Genomic DNA, 17,310 nt, shown 5'->3' with positions numbered 1-17,310 from the left:
ACACAGAAGCACATGCACAGATGTACATAAATGGGGGGCAGCTGCTCTCCTGAAAAAATCTCGGACTGCGCCCCCGGTACGTACAGTGACATCTCGATATTACAAAATTCCTTAGACACGTCACGGTTTCTTCAAAACGAGCCACCCTAGTAGGAAGGGGGCACAGTTTCCCTTGCTATCCATGTCCCAGTGCCTCTGCTCTTACATTAGCCCATTACACATACATCCTAGAGTGTCGCATGTGCATGGGGAGGGAGAGAAAGGGGGGGATTACCTGGCCTGCTGTACTGGCAGCAGACGCGACGCCACTTTCGGGGGGATGGGGGCCATACGTCACTGGTGCAGCCGCCACATTCACTGAGGCCTGCACACCCATGTTCACGGCTAGGTCTACATTCCAAACACCACACGCGGCAAACATGGCTGCAAGAAATGGCGCATACAGAGACTAGAAAGGCTGTTGCAATGCGGCACCAAATCCAGTCTTTCTTGTCCCGTTTGTTTTGCGCCATTTCGTGCAATGGAGCCGTACAAACAAGCTCAGATGCAAACCCTTTTAACAAACATCACATTTCCACACCACATAGTTAGCTACGACAACTACCATACCTACCGCAGTGTGAACTTTTAAAATTTGAATTAAACCGTTCTGCAGACACAACAACAAAAGCGAAGGGGGGAGGGAACAGGAAACATTTTCCAGGAAAATGCTTGCCCTCAGCGTATGATTCTTGTAGAATACACACAGAATTCATTAGTGATGCTTTAGATGCAACACATAAGTAACGTCAAATTTTTAACAGCAGAAACTGAGAAGCATTTAAATTATAGTGACCTCCTAAGCAACTGTGCAACTGCCAATTTCACCTGCTTGAACTAGCATGGGGAAACTTGAATGACGCAGATACATTTATGTTGTCCTTTCATGATCAGTATACAGAATTCTTAGTATGTAAGTAAAACTTTTTTTTGAGAAAAGTTTTCCACAAGACTGGAAATATACAAAACGTTCTTGAATCAACTCATATTCATATTGTTAAAAAACGTTGTTGGGAGAGCCTGCATGTTTGTACTTCCTGTTGGAAGACCGCAGCCACCATCTACAAGTTCCTGTGTGGCAAGGCAGTTTTTCCATCTCGTTTTCACGTTTTATTAGACAGCTGCTAACTCTCACCTACTCCGTAACCATGGCACAAGGCTGTCAATTCTTCAAATGTGCCATTTGTAATTAAAAGTTTCTGAACTCTTAATCTGGCAAATTAAAGATGCGCACAAAAATGGAATGTGGCTGCTGGCAATGTTTGCCAGGGATCCTCTACCTATACAGTTGAACCTGCATATTTCGAACCCACATATAACAAATTATTGTGTATATCAAATCCCCTTGAATATATTTTCAAATATAAAATATATATTGAACTACATATATTTTTTTTTTATCCCCTTCAGATTCGATATATCAGAGTTCAACAGGGGGTTGAATATATCAGGGGGTTGAAGCTGTGTTGCAATTGTTAGCTCATAAACTGAGCTCAGCCCATATGGAAATCATTACGTATAAAGTGAGAGGCCTGAAGTTAATAAACGTCTTGCATGCCTGGACTGGGCCTAATACTGCCATTAAGAAGTTTGTACCTGTCAAATTAACAAAGAAAAAAAAGGGGGAGGGGGGAATGGGTGAGAAGCAACATTTTTCTGCCACCACGCTATGGAACCCTGATACGGATGATCGTGTACATTTTAAGTATTGCTTTACCTAAGGCACGGTGATAGCTGTGCCAACAAACCTCTCTAACAATTAAATCTTCGTTGGGAGTTCCGTTCACCTTCATGTATTTCTGGTTCATCACACACAGTACAAGAAACACATCAAAAAACAAAAGCTTGCGTAAGAAACAGATGTTTTCCCTCAGTCATTAAAGATCGATGAGTGCCACTCGCGCTCAATATACATTACCGCACTAGCTTTAGCATCCCCGTACTTTAAAATAATATATACCCGCACAATGCAATGAGAACACCATGTTATGTGGCATTCTAATACCGACCAAGCTATTCTGTGAGACTCCCAATTGACTTCGTGATTTTTCACTTGTTTAATGAAGTTGCCAACCGCCCAATTGTATTTAGTATTGCACTAGGGCTACAACAAATGAACCAACATTGTTCCATCAGTATAATACAAAATTAAATAAAATCATGAACATCCACCAACTAGCATCTTTACTGAGATGCCAACCCTAAGGTCTTTCATCAGCAGTTTCCTTAAGGGGCCACTCACCAGGCCAAAATGCCAATTTTAGTAATCCCCTTTAGCGGCGGTGTGTACAATTGTACACATCAACTTTGGAGGCACATCATGCACCGCGTGTTTCTTGAAATGGCTTGAAACGCAGTGTGCACATTCGTGCAGGGTTCTTGGGTGGACAACTAGCGGTCATTTAACTTCATTGTGTTGCGTATTGCTGCAGACAGGGGTGAGACAGTTGAAATTGATTTGGGAGCAGCTTTTGAAGCAGCAAAATTTCGATTTTGGAGCAGAACCCTGATTTGGAGCAGTTAGCGGAATTTTTTATGTCATCTCAGGAGCTTGAAAAACAGATTTGTAGCAACATGGGGGGACAAGTACACGTAGGTCGGCGAACTCACTCATGAGTCGACTCACTCAGACTCACTCAGACTCATATCGAGACGTGAGTCTGAGTCTGAGTGAGTCCGGGTGAGTAAAGTTTTTGTGAGTCTGAGTCCGAGTGAGTCCTAAGGGCAAAATATATTGCATGAGTGAGTCTGAGTGAGCTGCACATTTTTTGCCGACCTATGGTCTTATCTACTCAAGTTCAGCATCACTATTAGCCTTATGTCGGCTCACGTATACTACATTATGTGTGAGTATACTCACGTATACTCACACATAATTCAACGCGCTACCGTTCATACGTCAGCTCAATATTTATTGATCAGAGGCATGAGTTGAGGAGGGAGAAGGGGAGGAGGTGCCTTGACCTACCCCCGCAAACTTCTTCACGGGAAGTTACTGATCAAAATATCACGTGTGAGTCATCTCTTTCAATAAAAAGATCCTTATTGAACTGCAAACTCAGATAACTCGTCTTTGAAGGTACGAGATCAAAATGCGCTAAGTAGCGCACCGATTATGCGAGATTATGGTGTTAGAGAGCATTGACATTATGGTCGAAAAAGGCTAATTATAGGCTAGTGGACTCATGAGTCGACTCACTCAGACTCAGATCGAGCCGTGAGTCTGAGTCTGAGTGAGTCCGGGTGAAATATGTTTTGGTGAGTCTGAGTCCGAGTGAGTCCGGTTGAGAAAAATTATAGTGAGTCTGAGTCCGAGTGAGTCCGGATGAGGAAAAGTTTGGTGAGTTTGAGTCCGAGTGAGCCCTAAGGGTAAGATATGTTTCGTGAGTGAGTCTGAGTGAGCTCCACATTTTTTGCCGACCTATGCAAGTACATATTTGAATTGGCCTAGGATAGACGTAACACTGAAGCAGCCTTTGGAGAAAGTATCGCCAGGTATGAACTATACTACATCTTTAAATACTATGCGACTTATCTAGCCCGAGTAAGAAACGCATGAAATAATTGAAAAAAAAAAAAGGTGCTGCTAACTAGGTTCACTTCAAAAAAAAAAATTGAAAAAAGAAAACAAACAAAGAGAATGTGATTGCACAAGAATTGCAGTTACACAGCAGTAGGCCTTTTTAAGATCAGTGATACAATTTAGCTATCGCTATCGCAATAAAAGCTTTGGCTTTTATTGTGATAGCAATTATATGGATATTCAGGACAGGTTTTTGCCATCGGCATCGCAGTCATGTCCCGTATAAAGTCCAAATCGATAACATTCCCCGCGCATCATATGCTTTACCCTTGGGTAAAAGCGAGCGAGCGAGGGCGACGAACGTGGCCGAGGCAGAGATCAAAAGAGCCGACTGATCCCCGTTGCGCGGAGGGCGTATGCAATAACATCGTGTGCCAGGCCTGCCGTTGATTGCTACTCATGCAGAAAAGAAACGCACCGCCCATCTTGAAGGAGCACGAAGGAACGCGAAGGAGGGGAGGGGGCTCGAGCAGCAACTGTGGACTTTGACGTTAAGGGTGCCGTTGCGATTGCTGGCGAGAGCGCTATGTCGGCTGGCATCACAGATGGCCCGTATACCTTTCTAAGTGCTGCGATCTCAACGCTTCTCTCCTTTGAGCAGCCGTATTCTCTTACACCAGCGTTTTGTAGTTACGCGAGATCGGATCCGTAAGTGAAGTTAGCTGCCAGCCTTACTTCGTATAATATTGCAATTTGATGCTATCGCATTCATTGCTTCACTTGCGCTGAAACTGATTTTTTTGTAGATCTGCTTATTTAGCTTTTCAAGCTTCTCCAGAGCTTCCTGTAGGTCAGTGTTTGCAAGGAGGACATCACAATAAGTGCCTTCAGTTTGGCCACGCGGTTGGCGTAGCATCAAACCTACCGCACGCTTTGAACAGGCGAGAAAAAAGGCGCGCTACTGGCGCTACCGCCGTTCGCTGCCCCGTCGTGCGGGACCGCCTTCGAGAGCGCGGCGCGGGCGCCAAGATACCTCGCCACATGACTATCTCACCAAGCTATCTCGCACTGACTATCGCATACGGTACTGCGAGCATAGCGCCGTTGTAAGCGCACAGCATGCTTTTAGTGGGGAACGACACAAAGGCGCTTCGAATCAGTCCGCTGCCGGCTTTGGCTTGAAAAACCGCCAGAGCATTGCAGAGACGCGCCGCATGCAGGAAGCTAGTTGTCGCCGCGTTCATGTAACAAGGGTGATGCCTCTCCCGTGCACGGTATGGGTCGTAACGGTACAAACACTCCCACAGCAAACGCGCGCATAGGTGACCACACGCAGCAGTGTCGACGCAAAAACCAGTGCGACTGGAGGAACACACTACGCACAATGAAGAACTTGGAAGCCATTCCCGCTATGCATGCCACTTGACAGCGCCAGAAGACACAGCCTAGCGAGAAGCAGCAGCACGCTCGGGGCCCGGCAGAACATTTTTGGGGCGCCACGCGTATTTACAACAACCCAGAGGAGGTTATGGCAGTATCATGGGAGCCCTCATTAGAAATGTGCATAGAAACACGGTTGGGCACGTCTACGCGTTTTACGAACATCTCATTTTCTTGGTATCCCAGGCGCTGCTACAGGCACAACTTGGAAAATCATGTTGTCAACTCAGCCTTTTTTTCCCAACGAAGCCGACGTGGGCACGGAAATTCTGGCTTTCAAGGCTGTTTTGGAGCAGTTCGGCGCAATTTTTGCAATTTTCATGCTTTTGGTGCAGCTTGGCGCAGGAAAACGGAATTGTATCACAAATGCGCAATATGCGCAGCTGTCTCACCCCTGTGCAGAGGATAACTTTGCTGGAAACACTACCACAACCGTTCATGTTCGGAAACAAACGTTCGGAAACAAACGTTCGACGCGCCGCGTTCCAGGGCCAACATCAAGAGTATTTGTCTTCTTTGCTCGAGATGAATACAACCAAAAAACAAACTGTGCATGCATTTTGAGCCTAATATCTGATTATTTTTATGCAAGGATTGAAGCAGATTGAAGCAGACTGATTGCAGAATAATAAGATATTTAATTCCACACTAATTAACACGAATTACTGAAACTCACACATTCCTTCATTTTCTTCCTTGGAATGTAATACTGCCTTGGGACCATGTCGTGTGAATTTGACGCATTTGCAGACAGTGCATTGTAATTCGCACCTGAAGGGGTTATGCACTGGAAGTTGTTACGTGCCCAATATAGAGCATTCTACCGCAAGAATTTTTCAGACTGGTCCATTGCAAGCAGAGATAAAGAATATTTCGAAACGGCGCGCAACCATCATGTGAGGAGGCAAACTTCACACACCCTTGCCATTTGTTCTCTCTAGCTTTCGCAAGCCGAATTCCTTCCCTGCATTCTCTCCTACCTGCGCCGGAGGATCACATGATGCACCCTCCTCCTTTCTTTGCAGTTTGGCACCGACTACGGTGACGGGGCCCGTCAGCGCAGTACCGTCGTAAAAGTGACGGGGCCCCTTTACCGTAGATTTTTGGTCGTTTTAGATGCCTTTGTCATGTGGCATTCGTGGCATAGTAGTTACTTGTGTGAGGCAATAAAGAAAAAAAAGCGTTCATGGCGTAGTTGATTGGAGCGCTCTCATGGAGTGTTAGGGCTGCAGGTCATCAGTTCGATTCCTCCCCCCTTTTTTTTTCAGGTTATGCATCAACGTCAACATTACTGCTCTGACGGAGTCGTAACTTTTTTGTTCATGTCTGCGGCAGTTAGACAGCCCTAGCGTTCGGATGATGCGTTGTTCCTATGCGACCTCGGTTCTAATTGTGCTGAATAACAAAATTTTTCCATTTTTTTTTCTTTTTCAGTATTGTTTCACAATACCGTCCCGAGCTTCCGGCTAGTCAACAATAGTTACTCATTCGTGGTAGCACGGCTCAGCGTGGGAGAGGCAACGGCTGCCTTCTACAAAGCCAGAAGTATCATCGCTATCGCCAACATGTCGATGGTGGAGAAATGTTTCTTTGTGCAGGGTTGTCGTTGTCTATTGCGGCATGTGGACTTGTGCACTTCTCACTTTGTTCTTAATAAATCGTCATTCGGAAGTCGAGCTAAACATTGTCCCGCTCATAGCGATAAAAATGATGACCGGTGCCTGGAGCGACGTCAAGTAAAACGCAGTCGTACACCGTTTCCTTGCGGGCCTTGGTGCCAGGTGACGACTTTGGGTGCGTCATGACCGCTGACTACGACGTACGGTGCATCAGTGAATTTTGCGACATATCGGGCGGGAGCACAGTGAGCGACTCCATCGGTGCAGATAACGACGTAGCTGTTTCTGACTGCATCGATGCCGAGATCATAGCTGATGTTGCCGGTGCTGCGGAAATGGACCCATGCGGTTTGAAGATGCCAGTGCCGCCACTGCCACCGCTAAACCCTTAACCGCGCTACAGAGCTTGTATCGGCGTTTAGCGTCGATCACCGCTGTTGTGGCCGAAGGCGCTGAATTTGCTTATTTGGAAAGCTTCAATGATATTGACGAATGACTTGATGAATTCACGGCGCGCATCAAGGAAGACAAGTTTGCCGACTATTTTCATGCGAAATAAAGTGGGGTAACTTGCAAAAGAAGTTGTTACCGTGTTCTTGAGCAGATGTGAGCGAATCATCATGTTCGCGCTTTTTACGATTTCCGAAAACTGTGTCGAAGCCCGTAGTGCTTTAATTTAAGCCTTAAATACGCATACAGTCGAACCCACTTATAACGATCCCACATATAACGATCTATCGGCTATAACGACCATATTTGGGTGCACTTACGATTTTCCTATGCTAACCATTGAAGCTGCGTCCAGATATAGCGAACATTTTTCAAAGCCTCCTACTTTTACAACGAACACTTGAAACGCGGTCGCAGTCAAAATATGGCGCATACGAAGCGAAAAAAGTTAAAACAGGCCTTCTAAATTGCGAGAGAGGGGCGCGCGCTCGCGTGTGCGCCGCTCCAGTTTACTCGCGACTAAGATATCCCTGATCGGTGAGCACCGCACGCAGATTTCGGACGCTATACGAGCGAGGTCGCTCACTTTCCAGCCTTTTTCTTCAGTGGCAGAATGGCAGTGAGAAAAAAAAAAGGAGGCAGCATGAAGCCTTGCGGTCAGCTTTCGCACGGTAACCTTTCCTGACGCCGTTCTCTGCAGCTACGACTGTTTGCGATGAACCAAACAATGCCTTGGAACGCAAGAAGGCATAAATGCAAGAAGTGGTAACCGCGATAACTTTCCATCGCAAAAAGGTTCACTGCGTCCCTAAACTCGCCGACGCCACAATGTGCCGCAAAAAGTCGTCCGTCTTTCCGGTAACGGCAGAGACCGGTCGATCGGTGATAACAATTTCCGCGCGATTGCGGCGATGCTTTCGCGGATAAGCATCAGAAAAGAGCGAAGGCGAGGTGGCGGCCATCGATGAACGTGCCGTTATGCCTTATAGCCGACCACCTTATCACAGTTATCTGTAGATATCTGCTCGGCTGCGCGTGTGGCGTACACCGTACACTGCGGATTGACGGTGGTACGAGCGCGCCATGCTTAGCCATGCTGCCGTTCGCAAGTTCGCCGCCTCTGCGTCGTGCGAGACCGCTTTAAAGTGCGCGTCGCTTTGTAGAAACGAAAGTAGCTCGCTGTTGTTGAGCGGCGCGGGCACTGAGAAACGTCGATGCACTGACAGCGAGCGTATACTGCGTGTTTGACTTGGTGACAACTGAAGTGCGCCGCGCATCGTCGTGCAGGGCCGCGAAAGCATCGCGGAGACGTAGTGCGCGTTGCTTGGAAAATGCTTGTTTTCGCTGCGCTGACCGAAGAGGCTAGTCGCCGCATCCGTGCACGATCCGGAGTGAAGCGAGCACGAAGAACGTACAAACGCACGCATACGGCATACAGCAAGCGGCCTGGCAGTGACTCCGCGACCCGAGTAGGCGATGCGCTGCACGCAACTAGCCAGGGACGATCGGCTTCACGTCGCGGTACCGCGCTTCGGTGAAACGGTGTCAGCTCATTGCAAAGGCGGTTAATTCACTCGTGAGCACACAGCGGGCTCGCTTCACGACGCGAAAAGGCTTAGCTTGTCACCGAAGGGGTTGTTAGCACTTTAATAAAAGTGCACAAAGGAAAATAAAAACGGCCTGGCCGCAAAGCGCACGTTTTTAAGGGCGAGTCCATATACAACGAACTACTGATATAACGACCACTTTTCGCGACACTTTCGAGTTCGTTATAAACGGGTTCGACTGTATTTTGTATTTCGAATTCTCGATATATCGAACCATTTCGCGGTCCCCTTCGAGTTCGATATATCCGGGATCGACTGTACTTCGAAATTTCCTAGAATTTAAATTCGTTTCGAAGCGAATTCGAATACTGTAATATTCGTTTGAATATTCGAAATGCTCGAATATTCGCACAAGCCTAGTCATTATAACCCACCGATTGTTATATAGTCGCCGACCGTTTATTCGGACGCCGAAAATTCGGACGTGCTCGTTTATTCGGACACCTTCGTGGCACCGCCACTCGTCCCATTGAAGTACAGTAGAAGCTCGTTATAATGAAGCGGGATATAACGAACTAATGGATATAACGAAGCAATCGTAATTCCCCTTGAAATTCCCATAGACACCCATGTATTTAAAACCTCGTTTTAACGAAGCTAAAATTTCCTCGCAATGGATATAACGAACCTTTTTTTTCCCCACCGAGCATTTACTGACCATTTTGGTAGCCGGCAAGTCAGTGTCTTATAGCGCGCGACGGTTTACGTCCCATCACGGATGCGGTAATTCAAAACTCACGCCCCGCGCTCCCGAGGAGCCGCCTGCCAACGCGCACGAGGGTGCGCGTCTGCCTGCCTCCCCTTCCATTGAAACTCGTGGACCCACCCGCGCACGTCACCCGCCCTCCCCTCTCCCGCGGAACTCGTGGACCCGCCCGCTCTCCTGTTGCGCGCGCGGACGGCGACGCCAGCGAAAGTGACGCGGCGATGGCGGCGAGTCGGCGACCGCGCCAACCGCGCTGCGCCGGCGCGAGCCTTTTTGCTTGTCGTTCGCTGCGTGTGCAACAGAACAGCGTCTCTCTCGGTTCCCGCCGCTAGACAGGAGATGACGGCAACGGCAAACGAAAGCGCAAAACGATTACAATCGAGCAGAAGGCGGCTATGTTGAAAGCCGGTGAGTCCGGCGTCAAGAAGAAAAAAGTTGCCTAAGATTTCGGTGTAGCGTTGAGCATGGTACCGCAAGCGTGTCATCGACCGAATTCTACTCAATATGAGCATGAAGCGCGAGACTACGATCGACCTCTACATGGCGATCGAGAGGCTACAGGCTGCTTGGATGTCTGTAACAGCAAGCACGATCGCCAACTGCTTCCGGCATGCCTCATTTGGCGTCAACAGCGGCGATGACAGCGAAGATATCGGTGCTGCCGCCAATGAGGGTGCCGCGGGTGACCAAGACCTCGCGTCGTGGAACGCTCTCGTTGACGCCGGAGTTGTGCCCGACTGCGACACTTTCTGCACGTACGTCTGTGCCGATGTTGACGCGGTGACAACCGAAGAGCTGACAGAGGCTGAAATTGTGCGCGCGGTGACAGGGGTGGTGAATGACGACAGTGACGAATGTGTCGACGACAGCCCGGAGTTGGTGAACCCGATGTTCCAACGTCCGCGCAAGCGCTGGATGCGGCAGACCTGCTGCGCCGTTTCTTCGGCGCTCACGATGACGGCGAGGACGGACTCGACATAGCGGCAGCGGCCGAAAAAGCCATCATCCGTCTGAGGAAGACACGGCAGAAGTCTATTAAGGACTATTTTTCTGCTAAGTGAGCCGCCAGCTGGTGTGCCGAGTTTGGCGTGAATAAAGTAGCAGATCTTTGCTGTTCTTTCTTCTTTTTTTTCTTTTGCTAGTTTTTCTCCGTGCGACGGCCGTTTTTCGTTTGCGTGGCGGGCTGCTGTGAGATTCGGTGATGAGTACATCCTCTCTTGCGTGCTAATTGTCGGTAGAAATGGATATTGGCTATAACGAACTAATGGTTATAACGAAGTAATTACGACTCCCCCTTCAACTTCGTTATAACGAGGTTTTACTGTAATGTAAACTCACGACCGAAAATTCGGACGCCCCACAGTCCGTCGTTCGATTTTTCGGACTCCGGCTGGCTGATCGAGTGCGACGTTGACCGCCATGACAAGCTGTCAGCAATGTTTACAAAATTTTGATAGGTTGCCAGCACTGAAATGTTGCACTGACTATAACTGGAGATCGTGCCAGTGTCAAAAATCCACGCAGAAATTACCGATCTCGAAGGCTATGTTTGTTGGCTACACGTAACGGTTGCCTTTTGGCTTTAGCCAGTCAAGTATCCATTGAACGGCTACCATGGCCGAACAGCAGGCCAAGCCAAGACAAGATTGGAATCGGCTCGGTGCGGTGTTTGAGGAGAATGACAGCGCATACGAGTACGACGCGGATCCTAATTCGGAAAAAGAGAGTACGACAACAGAAGCGCTGCAACATCAATTAGCCCAACGTCGTTTCCTTTTGTCGTGTGAGGGTTTGCGTTGTCAGATGTTTCTGTAGCTAGGCCTGATCTGCATCCCGAGCTTAGTGTCCCGCTCCCTTGTTTGTTGCTTGGCGTGCGAGGCCTGATCTGCTGAAATTGCTCCGACGCTGCCCGTTCCATGTGCGCCGTCGGAACTAAAGAAACGCGGCAACTACAAGGCCGTGACGATGGCGAAAAAAGCGGTGATTATTCACCAGGTGGAAGTTGTTTGGAAGTTTTCGCCGAGTTGGCCGATGAGATATCCGTCAGCTACTCGAACCAGCGCATGTGGACAGTGACTGCCGTGATGACGCACCTCCCACACCAGTCATCAAATGCGGATTTAGCATAGGCCGTTACAGTGCTACTGCCGACCATCAGGGGTGGCCAAACATTGGCTGAAATACAGGCCGACGTGGTCGCGCGTAAGCGTACATGTACAGAGGCGCACTGACAAGTTTTTTCCGGCCGCTGGGCCAATAAAAGTGCTTTTTTCTGGTGAATCCTTTTTTTCGGACTCCCGATTATTCGGACTTTTCGGCGGTTCCCGCCGAGTCCGAATAAACGGTCGGCGACTGTATCTGGGATCGTTATGAGTGGGTTAGACTGTACTACATTTACATTATTCAAGTAATGCCATTAATTTTGCTTATGCTTTCCTGACCCTCAGCCTTTGGTCATACCAGCCATGTTATATTGTTATAACCTCACTGTTACATTGCGCTCTCTGGCCAGGTGTGGCCTTTGCGTCAATAAATGTGTATCATCCATCTCACCGTTTTAATGTAAAGCATTGGCTTACCTGTTGAGTAGTAGTAGCACTGCCAGGTGTCGATGGCTGGAAACATAAGAAGGCAAGTTAATACTGTGCAGTGTGCACCCACCTGTTTGCAATCTGAAATCACTGCTACAATGCCACAGCCTACATATTTTGTACAATGAAATCTCTATGTAACAAATCCAATGGAACTGCCGAAAATTGTTATTTTTTAAGTATTGTATCAGAAAGATGCCAACTGGCATCAAAAATTGCATTCGCTGCTCCTGCTTTGTTAATTCAAATGCTGCACAACATTAAATAAAGCACACTATTTTGATCATTAGATTATGCTGATATATCCAATGAATTCAAATTTGCAATGGAACATCTTACATTGTAACGATAACACTTTTGGGGGTGTATTTTTCAACCCTTTGTCAAGGGGAGATGCAACTCGAAAAAAAAGTTTAATTTGTAGCCCAGGGCAATGAACATACCTGCCAAGTTTGGAGAAACGGAATCCAGAAGATCTACTCAACGGGGGGGGGGGGGGGGGGATAGCAATTATATGGACACTGTCAGCGGGATTTTGCGGTCGCCGCTGATCTGTACAGAGTCCAAACCGATAACATCGCTTACGCATCGTCTGTTTCACGTGCGAGTAAATGCGCGCTAGCGCTAGGGACGAACGCGGTTGAAGCAGAGATGAAACGACCCGGCCGTCACCGTCGCGCGAAGGGCACATGCGATAACATCGCTCCGCGTGCGAGGCCTGTCGTCGCTTGCTTACCAGTTATTTCGTCCGGCAAGGGACCATAAGGGGCGCCGTTGAGACGGGGACGGTCGCGAGCGCTGACGAACACGCTATCTCGACAGACATCGGTAACGGCTACCCTTTTAAGTGCTGGGCTCTCCACTTAAAGCAGTAGTGACACAAAATTTGGAAGGCGAGATAACTTGTGGGATAGATTTTTGTGTACACAAACGCATCATATTGCCACGCCACGAAATATTAACGGCTGATATAACCTATAACACATTTAGAATCAATTTTTAAATGCGTGTAGCGCATCTGTACGCGAAACGTCCCACCTCGCGTCACCGTGACGCACGGGGCGCGCAATGCACTGGACGCGCGGGGCAAAACTGGATTTCCGGGAGATTTTCCTACGAACCGTACAACCGGAAGAAACGTTCAAAATCCGGGAGTCTCCCGGGTAATCCGGGAGACTTGGCAGGTATGAATGAAATTTGTGCTGTTTACATAGTTTTTTATGCTGATTTCAAGTATGTACAGTAGAATCTCGATGATACAAATCTCGCGGGGTCACAAAAAATATTCGTATTAGCCGAAACTCGCATCACCGAAACACATGTAAAACTAGCTAAATTAACAAAGAGTCAGAGGGAAACTCATTTTCAGGCACACGTGAAAAATATTTATATCTTGCAGAAAAATTCTCTGTCTTTCTATTCCTTCTTTCATCAAGTCACTCAGCAGACTTCTCTCAAATTCATAAAAATGTGTGCACGCGTCGTCGCTGATTTCATCAGCGGCCATAGCACGCGTAGCACGTCGAGCGGGAGCAGCGTTTCAGTCGCTGGTGGTGGTCCTTTGCCGTCGCCCTCGTCTGTCCTCGCCATCATCGTTGGAATCGGCAACCTCGCATGTGACCTCCTCGACAATATCCTCCACCGTGTGCGCACCACAAGTGGCGAGGTTGTCATCCGCCGTGCAGAACTCAGCTGTACACCCAGCATCAAGCCGTTCCCAACCCTCAATTGGCTCTTTCCGTCTCTGAGGGCATCTCTTCGGGACTCCTGAAGAAGCCACTTTTAGCAAAGCAGTTCGCTATTGTAGTCAGCGTCACACGATCCCAAGCCACAGTGATAAAATGCATGGTGTCCAGGAGGCTTACTCGCAGGTCGCCTTCGTATTTTCTGTTAATTTTGGCAAGTAAAACTTGTTCTTGGGCTAGTTGGTACTTGCTTACTGAAATCACGTGTATTTTGACGAGCATGTGAGGCAATGTGCGCGCGCATGGGTGCTATGGCTATATATGTCGCTGATGTTCTGAGAACAAAGTTAGTTGCGAGTGACGCCCTCTTCTGACCTGTCCTAATTCCTTCCTCGATGGTACACGTCTTTTTTTGTATTTCAGTAATTCTGGCAAGCAGGCAGCGCACAAGAAGGCCCTTGAAATGAAGCTTGACATTTTTTACGATCCCAGCATCAAGCAATTGCAGGTGTGTCGTCGTGTTCGCAGGCAAAAAGACCAGTTTGACATTTTGGAGCGTCACTTGCCTCGGGTGGGCGGTGCACTGGTCAAGAATCAGAACAATCTTCCGATACGTGCTGACCCTCCTTCTGTCAAGGAGCGACAGAAACTCTTCAAACAGGGCCACCGTCATCCATGCATTTTGCTCGCGTGATAGACGCACGGCAAATGGCTCTCGCGCTTGAAACACCGAGGCTTTTGAAATTTGCCAACTACAGTCAGCTTAAGGTGGCAGGCCACCTTCAAAAGTAACATTTTTTTCGCGAGGTCAATCTTTAGTTTTTTGTGCACACCCAAACATTCAAAAATATGTTGCAACAAAAATTATCCTCCTATCATCATTAGTTTGCAAGTTACAGCAAGTTTTCCATATCCCATGCTCATACAGTAAAAGCTCGTTAATTCGAATTCCACGGGAACACTGAGCAATTTCGAATTAAACAAAATTCGAAATAATGAAAGTGAGCAAAAATGGGTAGATTTCGGGGGTGGGGGCACGAAAAATATTTATTGGCCAAAAAAGTCGGTGATGACCATCTGCTTCTTTTCTTTGAATGCCACAGCTGCGGCTCTCTGTTCCAGCGCGCGGACGCGGCGCAGGGAATCCTCTTCACCCTCTTCAAAGCTGAAGAAGAGACGCGCCACATTAAGTGCCTCCATCACCGCAGAACTGACGGGCGCACAGGCGCTTCGTCATCTTCGTCTTCCTCACCTTCTGGCTCTTCAGCAACAGGCTGCGCACCGGCTACTTGAGCGATAATGTCCTCATCAGTCAGGGCACCACACACCGATGCACCGGTGTCAACTTCAACATAATCGGCAAAACGTACGCCCCGAAGAGTGTCGCGCAATGCCACTGGCATGAGCTCCTCAGCCCCGTCCACGTCCACGTCACAACTATCCTGCACACTTCCAGCTGCAAATCCACTGTGGCGGAAACAGTTTGCGATTGTGGTCGCGGTCACCTGTTCCCATGCGCGCACCAACATGTGCATGGCAGTGAGCAGCGTAATGCCGAAGTCCTTCCTGTCGCCCGCGCACAAAATCATTCTCTCCAGCATGTGACGCCTATAAAAGCACTTGATGTTCCTTATCACACCCTGGTCCATTGGCTGTAGGGCCGCAGTCGTATTTGCTGGAAGGAACACTAACTTTGTTGCTCTCAGCTCAACGTCGACTTTGTGCGCCGAACAGTTGTCGACGACAAGAAGAACGCGTCTGCCGCCCAGTTCCATTCGCCTGTCGAATTTCAGTAGCCACTTCCTGAATAGGTCACCTGTCATCCAGGCTTTCTTGTTTGCGGCGTACTCCGTCGGCAGTGACCGAATGTTTTTGAAGCACCGTGGCTTGAGTGCTTTGCCAATCACAAAAAGGGGGACCTTTTCCGTACCGGTCATATTTGCGGCGACCAGAACAGTGACACGCTCTTTGCTGCACTTGCCGCCGGCACAGCTGTCTCCCTTGTAGGTGATCGTCTTGTCTGGCTGCAACTTGAAAAATAACGCTGTCTCGTCAGCGTTAAACACATCCTGTGGTGAGTAGCTCTCCAAGTACTGCTGCAGGGTGTCGCTTCTCCAAGTAGCGCATGTTTCGGCGTCCACTTCCTTTGCCTCGCCGGATAACGTGCGGAATACGAGATTGTGCCGCTCCCTGAAACGATGAAAGCATCCCTCGAAGGCGACAAAGTCTTCAATGTCCAAGCGCAGGGCGAAATCGGCTGCCTTGGCCATGATGATAGGGCCGCTCAATGCGATACTCTGGGCTCTCATTTCTTTAACCCAGATAATAAAAGCTGACTCCAGTTCCGGGAACTTCGCTGTCCTTAGCCTTTTTCGACTGGCGCCAAAATCCTCGGCTTCATAGGCGTTTTCAATGGCCGTCCTGTTGCGTATGTAGGTTGACAACGTGCTCGGAGGTATGCCGCGCTTCCTCGCAATTTCGTATTTGCTCGAGTTCCCTTGGTCAACCTCTCGCAAAATCTCCACCTTCTCCTTGACAGTCTTCGCGCAGTAGTTTCCCCGCGGCATCTTGCAACTTCGATGCGGAATAAGACGGCTTGACGGCGTGAATGAACAACGTGCTCGAGGAACAAAGTGACGCTGCCGGGTGCGGCCTAGGACTGCTAGGACTACTCCGCCGACTCCTCAGCGTCCCGCGGGTCCCGCGTATACAAGTGGCGCCAGGCGCTGAGATAGCGGGAGGGCTACGGAAAAAAAAATTGCTCCCTGGATTTCGGAGGCCATACTTTGCTCGCCCTTTGCTCGAAGGCCACTTGAAGCTCGAAAAAACCGGTCGTGCCACCTATCGTTCGGCCGTAAAAGCTTCCACTAGTGTTTGACGATGATGACGCTCGGCGGCGCGCGCTTCGAATTATCCGTAGAGGCGGCAAATTCTGTTCGAATTAACGAATCGTTTTACACATGGTCTCCTATGCACTGCGGACCGGACTGCGGCGACCATTTCGAATTATCCAAAATTTCGAATTAATGAGGTGTGAATTAACGAGCTTTCACTGTATAGCGAAACCGAAACCACATTGTGTTTTTTTTTGAAGTGTTCTTTTGTCTACATTAACGATATTCAAAATACTTTATAAATTTTATTTTGACTGTTACATAAGAGGATGCCATTAAATATAACTTTGTGTTTCTAATTGTTTTTAAATCTCTAAAAATGGCCACGAGCGGGACCGCACACCTATTGCAAGCTCTGAAATCTTTGGGTTTTTTTTTTTTTTGAAAGAATTTGCTCCAAAAATTTGCTCCAAATCATGTGATGCAAACTTTCATAACATTTTTCTCAGTGTGTACTTTGAACTGAAATTTTGTATAATAATCTACAACATATATATGTGTGCAGTGAACTAAAATAAAAGAACTTGATGGAACATTTTTGAATTCACAGCTGATTTTGCAAACAGGTTAAGTCTAAATTGGCTGTTTTCTTCCAGTCTTTTTGTTTTCTTTTTTAACATTACTTCCTTGATATTTACTGCATAACACTTATCCTAGTTCACTGCGTAGCTCCAACCTTTAGTTGCACAAATGCCAAAGCTTTACTGAATTAAGGGGGGACGTGGCTTTCGGTACCAACTTTCTTATTTCTTCATG

The 17,310-nt window shown here is 48.0% G+C and overlaps 1 protein-coding gene across 1 annotated transcript in view; it reads right to left on the bottom strand.

Moving 5' to 3' along the window:
- Window positions 1–17,310, bottom strand: part of LOC119372587 (RNA-binding protein 5) — a gene marked incomplete at its 5' end in the record, with an annotated part of 109,378 nt that overhangs the window by 52,682 nt on the left and 39,386 nt on the right. The window contains 2 exon segments of the mRNA XM_037643062.2: window positions 275–364; window positions 11,964–11,999. Coding sequence (XP_037498990.1) covers window positions 275–364; window positions 11,964–11,999 — 126 coding nt within the window.

Source organism: Rhipicephalus sanguineus, chromosome 10 (genome assembly GCF_013339695.2).
Source record: "Rhipicephalus sanguineus isolate Rsan-2018 chromosome 10, BIME_Rsan_1.4, whole genome shotgun sequence".
In the NCBI taxonomy this organism is placed as follows: Eukaryota; Metazoa; Arthropoda; class Arachnida; order Ixodida; family Ixodidae; genus Rhipicephalus; species Rhipicephalus sanguineus.
This window is presented reverse-complemented; position numbering and strand designations above follow the sequence as displayed.